The sequence below is a fragment of the Schistocerca piceifrons genome, chromosome 2 (genome assembly GCF_021461385.2).
Source record: "Schistocerca piceifrons isolate TAMUIC-IGC-003096 chromosome 2, iqSchPice1.1, whole genome shotgun sequence".
In the NCBI taxonomy this organism is placed as follows: Eukaryota; Metazoa; Arthropoda; class Insecta; order Orthoptera; family Acrididae; genus Schistocerca; species Schistocerca piceifrons.
The window spans coordinates 619,895,203-619,912,858 of record NC_060139.1 but is presented as its reverse complement, the minus strand read 5'-3'; the positions used below and the strand labels follow the sequence as shown (position 1 = coordinate 619,912,858).

Below are 17,656 nucleotides of genomic sequence, written 5' to 3'. Positions count from 1 at the left end.
GTGTGAAACATGACAGTAACCCAAATGATAAGATATTTTACAGTGCTGTACACTCATTCTGACTTACCTCAGGCACAATTTTATTCAGCATCATTTCCATGTCATCCCTAGAAAAGAAAGCAAAATCGAATCACTATGTACATAATGTCAACATTAACATTCAAAAGCACACTACAGAATTCCTGACAAAGGTACAACTTACAAAAGGGAGGACAATATTCACTACACAATGCTGTTCAAATATACAAACAAATTATCATTAAGCTAACTGTATAAATGGAAGAACTTTAGCAGAATATTTACATATTGACTCCTCACAAAAATATTTTCCGAGCCATACAAATTTGTATTATATTCAGCTCCCCACAAAAGATATTTAGGTTAGGCACCAAATTTTGTATGTTAAGAATTAGTTGCTAACAAAATAAATAATTAGGTTACACATTAAACATCAAGAAATCTGTTATTAATGCTTCACAGGCACCAGAAATTAAACCAATTGTGTACAAAATTGCTGCAGTTGTTTTCAACAAGCCAAAGTTTGACTAGAACACACCTCTCTTTTTGTGTTTTCTGAAATTGATTATTTTGCTACTTTTTATTTTTTGTACAATCACCTATTAATTAAAGAAGGTATATGCTGGATTTTAGGGTATGTAATACTAAATACAAGACTGTGTTCCCAATGAATTTCACTGTGTTCCCAATGAATTTCATAGCATCCATTAGTGATGCCTATAAATTCTGTATTTCCTTTCCTGAATTTCCGCCATGTGATCTACAATCTTAATTATGCTGTATCTTATAACATCTGACATTATGAAGTATTCTTTGCAGAATACACTATAATAGTTTAATTAGGAACAATGTGGTATATGACTTTCATGTTGCACCTTAAGCAATGTATACAAAAACTCTAGGATGTCCACATAAATACATTCTGTATTATCAGAAGTCAAACTAAGAAATCAACTATAACAAAATATTTACTGAGCAGTTTATGTTCTGATACACTGTCAGAATAACTAAAAGTAAAGATGACACACAGAAGCAACCAGTAATGCATTACATATAAGATTAAGCAACAACAACCAGCCATTTAAGAATACTGATCACGAGCTATATCATACAGATGTATTGACGTTTAAAAGCTAAGTAATATCAGAAAACCACATATTACTGAGTACAGATGAAACCACACTGCCATTACTACACACATTAAACAGTGTTGACAACAATACTTTTTAACTTTGATATGGATGTACTACAAACATACTATCAGTGCCACAAATTAAAAATACCTAAGTCCAGAGTTAAAGGCACAGTATTACTAAACTGCTTATCACAATGTTACCATAGCTATATGAGAATCCTAATACAAAAATAAATAACATAGGAGAAATTGCTTTTTTTTTTTTTTTTTTTTTTTTGCTTTCAAAATGAGGTACAGTTATAACATTGTAGCGATTACCTTACTTTGTCTTAAAGCACTTCCTTAGGTGTCTGTGTGTACTAGTATACATCAGATACAAAGCTGCTATGAAATTCATTATTTAGTACTTTAGTAGCTGGTGGGAATCACAATAATTATTTTAAAAAATTTAATTTACAATATTGAGTGTAAGATAAGTTATCACCAACTATGTTGCTGTACTTCACTGAAATAAATGTAATTTGTGTCTCAAAAGGGAAGAGGGGAAAAAGATTTCCACACAGTAGCACCTGTGACGTCACGTTCAGAAACTATTGCACATTCAGTGGCAAACCAGTACGCAAGAAAAACTTTCTAAATGTATCTGAATGATATGGAAAGCCAATGGGTAAGAAATAACGTGTCATAGTAAACATAAAAACTATAACTCTATGTTATACACTTACAGGTGATATTTTCTCTTATTTAATAAATTTATGAATCCAGAAGTTTTTACCACTCTAATTAATGTGCATTAATCCCAGAAATATCAAATAATTAAACACACATGTGAAAACAAGTTTCTCATTCCATATTTTAGGTCATGCCACTTTTATAAATAAAAAGGTAAACATTCATCTTTACTACAGCAGGTACAGATTCAGTTCTTTCAGGCAATATCAGTCTTAGCATAATTCGAAGAATTCAATCCTTCCTTCAGATTAACTGCATATGCCCTGTGAACACATCTTTTTCCATACCAAAGCACAAAACGAGAACTACAAAAATATTTAATGAATAAAATTTTTCACAGACTATCTTTCCACATAAAAACTTGTATTGTTATGTTCACAGCCTGTAAGAACTTCGTAAGTTGTGACAGCATAAAGAATGTTGGCGAACACTGTCTTACAGTTCACAGTTATCACAATTATTATACCTCTATTTGGTTTTGTATGGCCAATAAGAAACACTTAATTAAACAAATAAAAATAATCAAGTTTGCTGGGACACTGCAAGACAACCTTACTTCCATAACATTCAAAATGGCAATTGTATACAAAAGTGGGCTCTGATTTAAACTTACTCCCATGAGATTGAAAACTGCAATGTATGCAAAAGTGGGATTTGATCTACCCTTATTTCCAGCACATTTTAAATGACAATATTTGCAAAATTAGGATTCAATTTTCATTCTGTTTTATCAGAATTCATTATGAGGTACCTGAAAATTTGATTAATGTGCATACTAAAAATCAGCAAACCAACTCCAATTAAAATTTTTGGTGGCAGCAAGTAAATTTCTGACATCTTTTTCCCTTTTGTTTAAATAGAGAAGACTAAATGCTGTGTTTTACTCTTTTGAATGTTTCCCTCTAAGCTTAAGATAAGCAGTGATCTACTTTCTTTACTACCTAGGCATAATGTCTTCATTAAATTTCTTTCATCTGCAGTTTATTTAAATATAGTGCTACAAAGTAAATGTAATGTAGGATATGCACAATGTATCACTTCTGACTGAATACTGCATTTTATGTCTTTTCTTGCCGTAATAGCTCAATGTGTGCATGCAGTGAACTGATGCTCTAAAACTCCAATACTTTTGAAGTAGTTTTTTTTTTTTTTTTTTTTTTTTTGAAAGAAGTACTGTATCACTGGCTAACAGAGATAATATCTTACTGGGATTTAATCATAATGTGTTCCTGGTGAAAAGAGACGTCAAATTCTTGTGAACAAATATATAAGTACAAGGTGAGTTTTAAAAATTAAGACGTGTAACTATTGAGAACTGGCAAAGGAAAACATTTCATTGAAGGTATGTTCTAAATGGTGTTATCCTATATCCAAAGTCAATTAATGAAGAAAAATATAAAAGAATTTTAGGCATAAAGGTATTTTACTTAACATAAATCAAAAATTCTCTAACATTTTGTAATGTATATAGCCTGATAAATGTTTTATACAAAGTATTTGAATGGGAACTAGGAGGTTAAGTGTTTATATTTCCTATTTCCTCAAGATTTTCCCGGCTGCCAAACTTTGTCTTCAGATCATAAATCTTGCCTGGAAAACACATTCTACATGAAATGTAATTATGTTCTTAATTTTGGAAAATCTGATTCCTGTCTGTGAGAGAGGTGAAAGTAATCCACAGTGTAGGCTTTTAGCTATATTGCGGCATTCCACTATCTTACACTCAACATTTCTGTATAAAATAGGAAGCATTCAATGCTAATTGTACCACTACAATTATTGAAAAAAAATTTATAGATCAAATAGTCCATATAGTGTGAGACTCAGAAAACTTTGGCATAATTTTCTGATTCTGGAATAGTAAGTAGATTTTAAGACATTCAAGGGCACACTCATGTCTTAACAATTCCTTACATGTAAATATGAGACATGCATACTTCATAAAACACTAGTCTGAAATCCAGGAGAGGATAATGAAATTAAAGGCACTACCACACCACTTTTACAGAACTCTGTCAAAAATAACAATGAGGTGATAATTCATATAATGTGCTTTGTAATGCACCAACAACAATACTAATTTATAGTTTATTCCCTGTTTGAGAACATTAACCAATTTTTCCTCTCTTTCTGTTGCAACAGGAATAGTGTGTGACCTCTCTAGACAAAGAAGCTTTCACTTTCCAAAACAAAATCAGTCCATTTCACAGCAGTCACTTGGAATTACAATAAAAAATTCCATATTATCTTTTTTATATCAATAGTGTACAAAGTAATGGTTACAAATTCAAAGTCTTTCACTTTTAGTGGCACAGATAACAACTGTAACAAGTGGCTGCTGAATAATTCACATAAAGAGTGTTCAATGTTCTAATGGTGTACAATCACATGATAGATTTTAATACCAAACTGAGATAGCATGACACTGGTTTTTGTTCTAACTAATCATTCGAAAAATCACAACTTGTTAAGATTTACTCTAAAAGAGGCAACAGAATGGCTACTGTAATAGAACTGCTAGTTATCCTACTTATACACAAAATATGTGCAGTTGGCATCAGCAACACAACTATATCTACTCTCTGTTAAGAATACTCTGGAACAATGCTTAAAGGTTCAAGGCCAACATTAATGAATCACATAAACATTCAACTGAAAACAATGTAAACTAAGTGCAGTTAGCTCCACTTCACTCAACTTAATGAATAAAACATAATGCAACTTGAATTAACAAGTACCATCTTTGAAATTTGTTAAAAGTGGTGCAAACATACATTAATGTTTACATGGGCAATTTATGAACAATACACAAAGTTTTGAGAATACCTGATATCATTTTGTATATTATAAGAAGTACAACTTTTGCTTCCAACAGCAATTTTATAGTCTAATAAAAAAATCAAATAAAAATTTCCTCTATGTTTTTCTTATAACCTTGCACAAACAATTTTCCCACTATTACGTTCACAATCATGAGATTCAGTACTAGGTAACTCATACATAAGATGTGTGAGGTAGCAATGTCCATTTTCCGGAAATGAGTCCTCTGTATATGTTTAAGAGAACCAGGTGAGGTGCAATAGTTCACAGCTGATCATTTAAACAAGTGACAGAAAATGCCAAGGCATAGGTGAGATCGCATTCGCACTGACTTATATCATTTTTAAATCACTACAGTTATGTTACATAAACCAACAAAACTGTACCAATGAAAATCCACTATGTACACACACGAATGCAGTGTAACAGCAGGTCTGACTAATATCTACCCACTGAAGTAAACATCAGAGAGCAACTGCAAGATAAGAAGCTGAAATTTTTTTAGCATATATAAAATGAACACACACACATCTCTGCAGAAACAGTCAGAATTCACTATGTGTCAACTTATAAGGATTCATCCCTTCTCACAAAGCAACACCTTTATAAGGAAAACTATGTTACCCAATGCTTCCAACTCCATGTGACAAAAAGTATGTTTTTTACATAGAAAATTGAGGTTGTCATACGTATCTCGAATTCAACCGTTACTTACATCCACCCCTGAAAAAGTCATTAACATAGTGACTAATATGCGTACAATGTACTAGCTCTTCAGCAATGTGGATGTATAGTTTTTAAATTGCACATGTTCATCTCGTTTTGCTGTGAAAGTTTTGTTATGTAAATGGCCTTTGACTATTATATGTTACACTAAGTAAGGAGATACTATCTGGATACACCTTTACACATATAGAATATCAAGACAAGAACCTTTCCCATTAAGCAAAATATACTTGAGTTTTCAGTAATTCAACATGAAGTACATCAATAATAGGTTTAAATTCCATAAAGATACATTGAGTTTTAAATAACTCCTGGACTAGCTCTTATTTATTGGCCACTGTATGCTGATGCAAGTAACACATTTTCAACTGTGAACACTGCCATTCTGCCCTCCACTGAAAGAGAACTGACATTACAATTAAGAGCAGCAAGCAACATCACAACCATCTGCCATGAGATAAATGGTCAAATTGATGAGAAAATGAGACTAGTGGCTATTGCTGTTAGCTTTGGAGAGCAAAACGTTCTCTAGGAGCATATGAAATGAAGCTTCAGTGAAGCTTCATAACTTAATTGGGTTCAACTAGTTTGTTTCAGATGATGAGGTATTACAAGGGCTGGAGTCAGATGTAAATTGTGGAAGAATTAAGATATGCTTAGTTCCTTGAAGCTTTGAAACTGTATAAAAATAAATAAAACTGATATGTATGGAAAGACACAATAGCACAGAGAGAGAGAGAGAGAGAGAGAGAGAGAGAGAGAGAGAGAGAGAGAGAGAGATTTGGGAGGGGTCGGCATGTTTTAATGACTGTTATGTGTTTGAGGCTTTAGACATAAAATCAGACAAAAGTGAGCGGTTATCTTTACCAATTTTTGTTTATTTTTTAAGTCCTAGAATTTCTGTTGGTGTAATAAACTTGTGGAATGGAACTACACAGGCAGAAAACAATTATGCTCATTAAGGTAATACATTTTGTGGAGTTAGCCACCAGATCCTACAAATTAGTTTCACTAAGAGACAGCAATGATCAGTACTACTGTATTACAGCTGTTATTGTAAAATTGTTTTGAGAAATATGATATAATTTCTTGCATTAGAGAGTTCCTCACTATACAAAACTATTGCTTCAAGTTGCAAGTACAAATTTGTCAATTTACTAGGACAAAAAATTAAATAATTAAATATAGAAGGTGTTAATCTAATAACTTATTAGACATCCACTAAACTGCAAATTGTTAGACATTATCACTTTTACAGGAAAGTGAAGAATGTAAAGACAGCTCTGCCTTTTCTTTTTCATGAAAAAGAAGAACTGTTTGGACAATGCATTTAAAATACAATTAAAACAAATACTGAAACCAAGGAAAATGATACAGGAATGAAGTTAATAAAATTTTGAAAATATAGTGTAACTGGACAGATAAAAAAATCTACGCACCAAGCAGCAGCAGGAGAACACACTTGTAAAGGTATTAAAGTTTGCAAGCTTTTGGAGACAGTGGCTCCTCCTCCTCCTCCTGGCACAAGGGTTGAAGGGGAAGGAGGAGGAGTGAAGGGAAAGGACTGGTGAGGTTTACAAAAAGGCGTAGAATTTGCAAAGGTCACTCAGAATCTCGCATCAGGAGAGACTTACTGGACAGGATGAGTCCCGTGAGTCTCCCCTGACCCAGAGTTTTGGGTGACTTTTCTGAACTCTGCCACTTTTCCCGAACCTCACTTCCTTTTCCTTCACCCCCTTCCTCCCACTTCCACCCTTCTGCCAGAAGAAGGAGCCACCGAATCCGAAAGCTTGCAAACTTTAATATCTTTATGTGGTTGTTCTGCTGACACCTCTTGGTGAGTATATTTTTTTATCTGTCCAATCACATTACATTTTTAAGAAAAATGATAGACTGACGTCTACCATGGTCTTCCAAAATGAATTAAGCATCTTATAAAACATTGCTGTATGGATTGTGCCTGTGACATTATATCAATATGAACAATAAAAAGAAAAGATCTCAATAACAGTACTGTTAACAATGTATCAGTAAATCAGCTAGAGCAAAACATATATAACACCAACTTTAGATTCCAAACTCATGAACGATGCTCACAACTGTCATGTCACATTTGGAGAGATACCAAAAACATTCCATTTTTTAAGAAGAATGAGGATGGAGTAAAGCCTTAATACTGGGAATACAGATACCAGCAAAACATCAATAGGAACCATCTGAATAAAAAAAAAAATAAAATAAAATAAAAAAAATAAAAAAAAATCAGGAAGTGCCCAGCACTTGGGATTAGAGCAACACATTACTACAAATAAGGATGTTAAGCAGTCACAATAAATCCTTGAGATCTGCACTTCAAATTCACATGAGATGTTGGAAAATAAAGTGTAACCTAGGCCACTGCTCCTAAATCAAATGCTAAGATTGTCTTTACCAGACATTTAAGTCTGTATTCTCTTACCATGACCAGTCACCATGGTGTAACGAAAACAAAACAATTACATAAAATAACTGGCATCATTTATTCAACCGGCTCCCAACATTTAATGTAATTTTTGTCACGTCAGTACAGCTAGAAACCCACTAGTGCAAGATACGCTTGTAAAATAGTCTAATTTTATCAAATGCAGAGAGAGAGAGAGAGAGAGAGAGAGAGAGAGAAAATCTTATTTCTTAATGTACACATGAATTTATCAGTCTTCACACTGTATGCACATTAGCTACCGAGGTCGGCTAACATTTAATTTTTATGTTCTCTGCTAATCAGATGTGTTTCCTTGCAATAATATTTTAACTGCACTAAACCCACACTTTTGCAAATACTGCAACATTTGTGTTGTATATCTTCTGATTTATTCTGATTTATGCATGTATTCCATTACATATTGCAGTATAGTATCTTGATTACAAAATATGTGCTTACATAACAAAGAATTCATTGTGGCCAATTAGTGTGAGAATTTTCAAGAAATGACTCTTTGTGGCTTGTTAGATGGGACTTTTTTTTAACCATGAACTGTATCCTTCCTCTGGACTGTGGAAACGTGCCTCTCCATTATATGACGGAGCACAAAGGAGTAGTTACAATTTTCCTAGAATAATGTTTTCCTCCTCCTTTTTTTATGATTGACAAGTTATTACACCTCATCGTTATATTCTTTCCATTCTAGGACAAATTATAATGTCACATTTAAGCTAGCAAAATAATTCACAAATTTCTGTGCATCTAAAAAGAAAATGTTACATGTTGAAGTTCAATTAGAAAAACTATATAATCAGCTACTAACAAATGCTCACCATGTTTGGATTTTCTAATGGACACTGATGACAGAATGATATTCAAGAACCAAGTAAAGAAAAAAAATATACAAACAGAATTGCACAGCTTATGGTGGGAAAAAATTACACGTTTTTGTACAGACGGACTTTTTTTATGCAGCTCTCTCTAATTACTGAATGATACAATTAATATTGTGGAATTATTGCTATCAGCTCCATTGATATGTTAAATATAACAAGCATAAAATTATTAAGCACAGCCTAATTGGTAATCTTCTCCAAATACACTCCTTTTTTTATACAAAATCATATGAAATACTACATTCATTCCTTCAAAAGAAATTCCAAGAGATGCACTGAACTGCTTTAAGAATTTATCTAGCAGTACAAATTAGCCTACATTTACAAAGTATAGACAACAAATATCATCTACAGATGATCATACTGCCATGTACTTCTATGAGAACTGATAAACAACCAACCACGAAGCATTTTAAAGTCTATCTCTCGTGCATAAATGCTCAGTTCTGCTATGGCCAGCAACTGAGAACCTGCAAAAACCCTTCAAATTTTGTTTTACAACATGGAAAAATTATTCCTGTACAGCTTGTGGTTCATACAATTGTATTCCTGTGATATCCAGTAGCAACAATTATTTTCTGCCATGAACACACATGTATTCTATGGCACATCCACTGGACAGACTAATTAAAAGAACTTCCTTACAAATAATTATCTTTGCAGTGCTTCAAAGTCTACATTCCACAAGGGAAGTTATAAAGGTGAATCAGTATTTGCAGGTGTGATTGGCATCTCTATAATTATTTGACAATTATTGTGTGCGTGCATAGTTTTAGACAAACAGAAAGACAGAGAGAACTGCAGATGGAATATTATTAATTTAAACAGAGCTTAAATTATAATCACATGTTCTTTGGATGAATATCAACAGCAGTGTGCAGTGAAATCTTAATATTTAAAAAAACAATCCTCTTTTCTGTTTTCTTTTCCTAGATGTTTGGATACATAGGCTTGAAAAGAAAGTAAACTGCATAAGAATGTAACACGGGATCCTAATCTGTGATCTGTGTAGCAAAATTTATATCTACTGCTTAGTGACCCAAAATTTGGGATGTTTAAGAAAACTAATATCTTCTCAGATTAAAATGAAGTAGACAAATGTTCTATCATCATTGATTTAACAAAGGTGTCTGGTATTTTGTTTGAGCAGTATTGTTTCAGGCTCTGTTAATAAGAAAGTAAATTAATTTTCCATGTAACCACAATTCCAAAATTTTGGTATTCCATAAAACCACCAATTTTATGACAGCTAACAAACTGAAAAGCTAATGTCATGTAACTACACTTTGAAAAGTAGTATTATTCTCTGGCTTTTGCTTAACAACATATTTAACTGGAGCTCTATTGTGAAAATTACAATTTCATTTAAGACAAACTTTAATTTACAGTGAAGCAACAATCTACAAAGAGAAACTGAGAAAAGTAAATTTCTTAAGGAAACCACTGACATATTAGTATGTACACATGTAACACATATAACGTGTGATTGTGACAAAGAGTCAAACTTTCAACTCTATGTATGTTTCAGATAAACAACAGGTAAATTACAAAGTTGAAAACTCTTGCCAGTGCATCAGTCATTATTTCCCTATAATGTAGATCTCTATTTCTTCTTCCTCAATGTGAACAGTTAAAAAGTAAGTTCCTGTCATGAAATTAGGATGGAGAATGCATCTAAATGATTCAAGCATAATGAAAAGAACTGCACTGGGAGGCAAGCAATACCATAAGACAATCAAACAATTGAGGTAAAAATGGATAGATATTTCATTGCATTCTAATAAGGTGATTTTCTGTATAACTTGTGGGAAAAAAGATATCTTGGCAATGCTACCTCACGTAACAAATAAATAATGGTTTCCATAACATGAAAAATAAAGATATTTCCGACTTCTTCAACAGTAAGTATAACAACTGCCTTGCCTCAGAGAAAAATTTCTTGGTAAAATTATTCACATAATTCTGAACTCCATTCTCCATTTTGTTACTGCACTAATTCTAACACAGCAGCATTATGTGAAAAAGTACCAAAACCATGATGTTTTACATTACACAAAAACAACATTCAATAATTCTTCTACATGGCATGAATTAACAGAAGAAACCTGAAAATCTCTATAGAATTCAGCATAACCATACAGCATTTTGCTTTTTTACAACTTAAGTACTGAATGCCATGAGTAATTTACAAATATCTAAGCAGAAGTGTTAATTACATAGATAAATCTTTTGCCTTCAGACATACTTGTACACACAGAACCCAGCAGATACTCTCCACTGAAAATATTTTTCTTTCAGTTTCAATAAACTTAGTATTTCTGTACTTTAAATACATCAAACAATTACCTATAATGACAAATTTAGGACTAGTATATTACTAAATGAATCCATGCATTAGATTTGTCCATGCAGCACCACTATTTGAGACTGACAGGACCTCTGAAATTAAAGAATCTATCAATAATGTTATTTCCAACAGTACGTTCATCTAACACTACTTCACCTATATCTAAAGAAAATGACAAGTTTTCTAACCAGACAACACACAGCCTCTCATGGGATGATTCCTACCCTAACTCTACATATGAAAGCTGTTGCTAAAGTGTTACTAAGCTCAGGGTTCTCAAATACTTCACTGCAAATAGAAAAAAATCATTATAGATATGTATCATGCAACTCACGAAGAAGCTGTCATATCTGGAAATGAACGTGTAGATAACTTCACTGAAATCATTCTTTCCTCAAATAACGTCAGCCTGCTGGTTTAATCATAGAGAATAAAGTTTTTGATAAGATAATTATAAAAATGTTGTGAGAAATGTTAAATTCATACTTCCATTTAGCCTTAAAAACCAAGTATTGAATAGTGAATAAAAAATAAATAATAAAATATTTAATAGTGACACTGAAATCTCTCACAAAATAAGGAAATCAGAGAAATACATCTTAGAATTATATTTTCATGTCGTTTATGATGCAAGAGAGGCAACTGCAGATACATGTTTCCCCACAGTTAAACTAGGAGCACCAAAGTTGGAATGCAGAACTTTTTTTCACTATAGTGTCCCATGTGTCAGATTTAAAATGTCAAAGCTGATCTACACAGACATCAGTGGTAGCAACTCAGTTACGTGAAGTTTTCTATGCACTTATTGATGCCAATAAATATACGACAAAAAAGATGCCACATTCACTACATTTCTGAAATGGAATGTTTGTTTTCCCAAAATAAGGGGAAAATGACGTTATCAGGAATTGAATAGAAAAATCATTCATGTCTCTGGATCAAGGGAGATGCTACAAGACAGGATGAGCTATTAAGCACCATTCTAACCTTAGCCTTTCCTAGCACTGTAGCTCCGAAGTATGTATTATTCTCACTTCCTCGATAAATTTTTTTTTTTCTTTCCCTTTTGTCTGTACCCCCAAAGTGAAGGAATTTCCACTTTCAATAGGTATCAATGGTATACCTTTTGATGTACACCTAGCTCTGCTTCGTTTTGGCAAGCCTTTAAAATAGGGAAGCTTGGGAATAGAAATAATCTCGCACCACTACACTCTCGCACAAATGAACACATGTAAAACAATCAGTGTGATGCAACAGGCAAAGTGAAACACTGCTGAAATAACTTTGTAAAAGCACCTCTTTAATTCAAAATCAATACAACCGATAAAATCCAATTTATTCCCTCATATTTATTGATTTCACTTGTCTGTAACAATTTTAAACAAATTTTCCCATTTATGCTATCTCTGGGCTCATGACAACGTGGCCAGTTCATTCACGAGTCTTGAACGTTAATTTAAATACCCTGTGAGAAATGGCCATTCTAATTCTGCACACGTTTTTCCACTAAATCTCTATGCTAAATCAAACAATGATGGAATGTAATACTATGAGTTGCACTTGCACATGAGGTAGGTGTGTGTGTGTGTGTGTGTGTGTGTGTGTGTGTTTTCTCTATTTCCGACAAAGGCCTTGTCGGCCAAAGGCTCACTTTCTGACAGTCTTTTTTGTTGTGCCTATATGCAACTCAAATCTCTAGGCTAAGTTATATTACATAATTTGAACTTCCGAAGTCTTCTTCAGCATATTAAAAGGAAAAATTGAAAAACATACCCTAAAAATACAGAAAATATTTAGTAAGCTTTTTTTTTCTTTTTTGGGAGAGTTACACATGGTTCTTTGCCCTTTCATAGAAGTGGGGAGATATGCCACAAAGGTTTGGCTATGACGCCTTGCAACCCATTTCAGGTTCTTTATGTACTTGCAGACTCTTAGCTTTTCAGTGCAAGCATTTGAGACAGAGATGAAAGTTGCATGCCATCTATGTTTCAATCCAGACAGTTCTGGCTTTAAATTTTGTTACAGGATTAGCATAAGTTTGTACACATGGGTATAATGGGAGCTTGGACCAAGTGCACAAATACTAGTTGCAGAACACCTGCATTTTGATCCAAAAATGAAAGGACCCAAAAAGACACCAAATATTCTACTTCAACAACAACATAAGAATGAATTTCATTAACAGAGCCACACTGTTGTAATTTGTAGATTATATTTCAGAAACAGAAAATACAGTAGTATTAAAAGTCAGGGGAAGAACTTTCCAATGCTACATTCCAAATGTAAACATAGATAAACTTGTTAATCTTGAAGCTCAAAGGGTTACTTGTTTATTAATGCAAACCACATACACCTGTGTAACTCACCTCCATGTGGAGGTCACTAACACAAGTTTGTGTGGTGAAGCTCAACTAGGAGGTAAGCCAATCCAAGTTCTGGTGGCGGACGAAATTTTCACTTCCAGTATTTCGCCATCAAGGACAGGAGAGATGCCAGCAATCAGTGCACCAACTACCTGGATTAAATTTCAAATCTCTGCACAATGAGCACCTGTGACATGTTGACAGTGATCTGTCTGTCTGATGGAGACATCAAGATCGGAGCCTGCTTGGTACTAATCGAGAAGAATACACTATGTGCCAGCACTGGGTTTCACCCTTTCCCTTCCACCACCACCACCATCATCATCACCACCACCACCATCACCATCATAATACAATGGAAACACAGCACTACATTATACACCTCTCCATTACACTCACCAACAATCGATAAATAAGACATCCAACACAACTCTCACATATCCAATGTGATAGGAGGAGGAACACATTATTTTTTGCATCTTCCAAAAATGTGCTGCATATCAAGCTCCACAACTGAAGCCATTATCAATGCTGAAATTGTCAAAATACTGCTACATCACTCCACAGCCATCCCACATGACATCATGAGCATTTGGAACTTTAGCATTGGTTACATATTCTATAAGATTTGTTTTACACGCTACACAATTATGCATTTTTATGTGTGGTCATTAGGCCTGAAAACATTTTTACTATCAACAGTATTATAGATTTATAGATGCAACAATCACATGACTGGCAAAGCAACAAATCCAGGTATAAACCCTCTTCCCCCTTTTTTCAACATATGACGTCAATATGGGACATGAACACCCACGCTAGTATTAGAAGCTACATGGTAAGCCACAAATCCAGCATCGCACATGTAATGCATTACTCTTTGTAGTTAACATTTAATGACTTCCATCACATTCTTTTTCACGGGGCCAGTTTACGGCTAATATGTCAGAGAAGTCGCTACTTGAGGCACCAGAGGTAACACAAGTGTCAGATTTCTAAACAGGATGTATCACAATTAGTAATGGCTGCTTAGGGCACCAGGTTTAGAGGACATCCCAAGTGCACAATTACTGGCAAAAACTGACACAGGAGAAACTGCACAAGAGAAAGAAAGGGGGGGGGGAGGTGGAGGTGCCAAATGGTAGTTCGCTTCTGTGGAAAAATGCTCTCGGCCTGGCCCTGCTTCTCCACTTGGCCTTAAAAGAATCTTCAGTTTCTTGACCTTCCTTCTAATGCTTTCATATCAAACTTAATCGGTCTATCTCATCTGCCAATCCCAATAATTTTACACATTTTCTGTACGTCACCCCAGCAACATTGTATCTGTTTGAATCTCTCCTGAAGCTACACATTTCCATTTTCCAGACTAATTTTTTCCTCTACCCTTCCCATACAAGTGACAATCCTACTGCCATTTCTTCAGCGCCAAGATGCATATTCTATACTTATATTCTAATATTCTTCTTATTGAACTGTTTTAGTAACTTCATTATTGTTTGTCTACCATCTAACATTTACCTCCACATTAAACTTCGTTTCTTGTATCGACTTCTAATATATGATCATTTCCAACATCTATGCAAGACAATTCTTCAATAAACTCCTTCATTAGATAAAATATTATCTGTCAATTTCGAAGGCATTTATAGTGCCAACTTTCTACTTTTCAATCTTCAGTATTCATAGTATTCTTTACCCAGACCCTCTCTTTCACTGAGACACACTTACCTTTTATCACCTCAACTACCTATTCACATTAATTTGAAGAACTAATGCTTCATTTTCAGCACCTAAACATACAAATCATGTTCTGCATTTCTGTTGCTCAACAGTAGCATTTATACACATGAAAAAAATTCATTCCAGACTAAATGAATTAAGGCACCTGCCTAGCAACATGTAGCATTTCCTTCTGCTCTGACAACTGTGGAGTGGTGTCAAGGCATGGTCTTTACAACATATCAAAAGTATTTGAAATCCATGCTTATTCAAGATCACTCTCCACTGCCCAAAATTCACAGAGACTGGTCGGAGTTGGATCCAAGGCGCACAGATCTCGCCCAATGCTCAATATGATTGAGATCATGTCTGTGGAATGTCCCTCAAAACCATTCAGGCAAAATTGGAAAATGATCAGATGGTGCACAGACTTGACAAGGTACAGGTGGCCAGCTACATTTTCTAGATGAACATGTAGATGGAATTTACGGTACAATATGTTTCTATTGCATTTCCCAGTAACATACAACTGCCAATGTATCAATGGCCCCGTTTGAAAATACTTCACCCACCTGCCTAAATGTTACTCTGTTGGCAAGCAGAATGATTCCACTTCATTTGGTAACCTGCTGTCAGTATGTACCAAGGTGAGGCATATCTCATCAGTCCAGACAACATTTACTAGTACTCTGACCAGCCCTTGACAGTGTTCCTGAATCCATACTAATGTCTGTACCCAGTGATGTGTGCTGAACAGAAGAGGTGTTTGGAAGCTGCTTTTACACACATAGCACTATGCTGGCTCAATGGCAGTTTTGCAGTGAATGAGCGAGTGATCAATAGGTGCACATGATTTGCTGCACTGTGCTCTACCAATCCAGTGTTACAATCCAAGACAGGTGATGATTATCCCTGTCATAAACACACTGTTGCCCCCACAACAGTCCACTTTCGTGGTCACAGTTCACCTAGTAATCATCATACATCGATAAGAAGGTGACTTGAAAAGCTCTGTCTCCACCTCATTACGTATTGAGTGTCCCATGGATTTGCAACCTACAATTTGAGCAGGATTAAATGTACTGATATCATACATCTTTACCACCATGCACACGACTCTTGTGTTAAAGAGCAGCACGAAGATACTATCATATTAGTCTTTGATCACTACACACACTCATAAACAGGAGATACTGAAATAAGCATACACCATGTTTCATTTTACCACACTGTCAATTAATAACCAAGATACCATCATATGGAGTATCTTCAGATATGCAACTGGCTTGATGAATTTGTTACTAGAAGAACCTAACATGATGTTCTAGATGAGGTATATGCAACAGACATGAACGTAAAATTGGATATGCCATAAGAAAGTGCAATAGGATCACCTAACATTCTCAATAAACATAAATAATTTTCCAGATAGGATCACGGCAGTGTAATACTGTTTGCTGATGTGATGTGCCGAGGCAAGTATTAATGTTGGAAATATTGGAAAGAAGTAAAACTTGGCGTTAAGAATGTTAGATCTCTTTCAATGTGAATAAAAGCAAGGCAATGACCATAAACAGAGAGAACCCAATCTATATTACTACATAAAGACAAGTTATCTGATGATGTCAGCAAAAATCTCGAAAATTACTTGACCGATTTACTTCAAATTTTTACAAATATTCTAATAAATCTTCAGACACATATAGGCTAAGTAGTTTTTAAATATATGTAGTATGTAAATATATTTTTGGAATCAGAAACATAAATCTATGTTTAACATAATTACCAAAAACCCTGAAAAATTCTAGACCAATTTACTTAAAAATTTACACAACATTCTTAGAAACATTCATACGAACACAAGCTATAAACTTTTTTAAACAACAACGCATAATATTTCCGTCAAAACTGACTGTGAGAAAGAAATGCTATACAGTGCTGTGAAAATATGTGGTTATGTTTTCTTTCTCAGTGTCAGCTCTAACCATGATAGCAGGATGTTTAAAACATTACACAAATTGTTTCACCCACATATATTCTTTCTCCTTATACACAACTTTAAACAAAAACTGTGTACAAAATTATGTACAAGTTTGTTTTCTACCTCACAGTCTGTTTTACCATAAAACCTGAAAGTTGTATTTATGGCTTATGGGTTTATGATTATAATACTACTACGGAATCTGAGTTGTCCAATAATTTGTAGTTCTACCCATTTGCAGATAGAAACTACGTTAAATATTGTCACTGAAGCTACTATCCTCAAAAATCCAGCAGCAGGAGAGGTCTCTCATATCCTGATCACCAATTATTGCAACCAATTTACCCATTTATTTTAAGCAACTTCAAATCCCTATCCTCACAGTCTGTTTTACCATAAAACCTGAAAGTTGTATTTATGGCTTATGGGTTTATGATTATAATACTACTACGGAATCT

General features: G+C 34.2%; 1 protein-coding gene across 1 annotated transcript in view; it reads right to left on the bottom strand.

Annotated features, from left to right (window-relative positions):
* LOC124776425 (UPF0047 protein YjbQ) overlaps positions 1-17,656 on the bottom strand; it is a 73,162-nt gene that overhangs the window by 34,864 nt on the left and 20,642 nt on the right. The window contains exon 3 of the mRNA XM_047251419.1: positions 68-107. Coding sequence (XP_047107375.1) covers positions 68-107 — 40 coding nt within the window. The remainder of the gene's footprint in view (positions 1-67; positions 108-17,656) is intronic.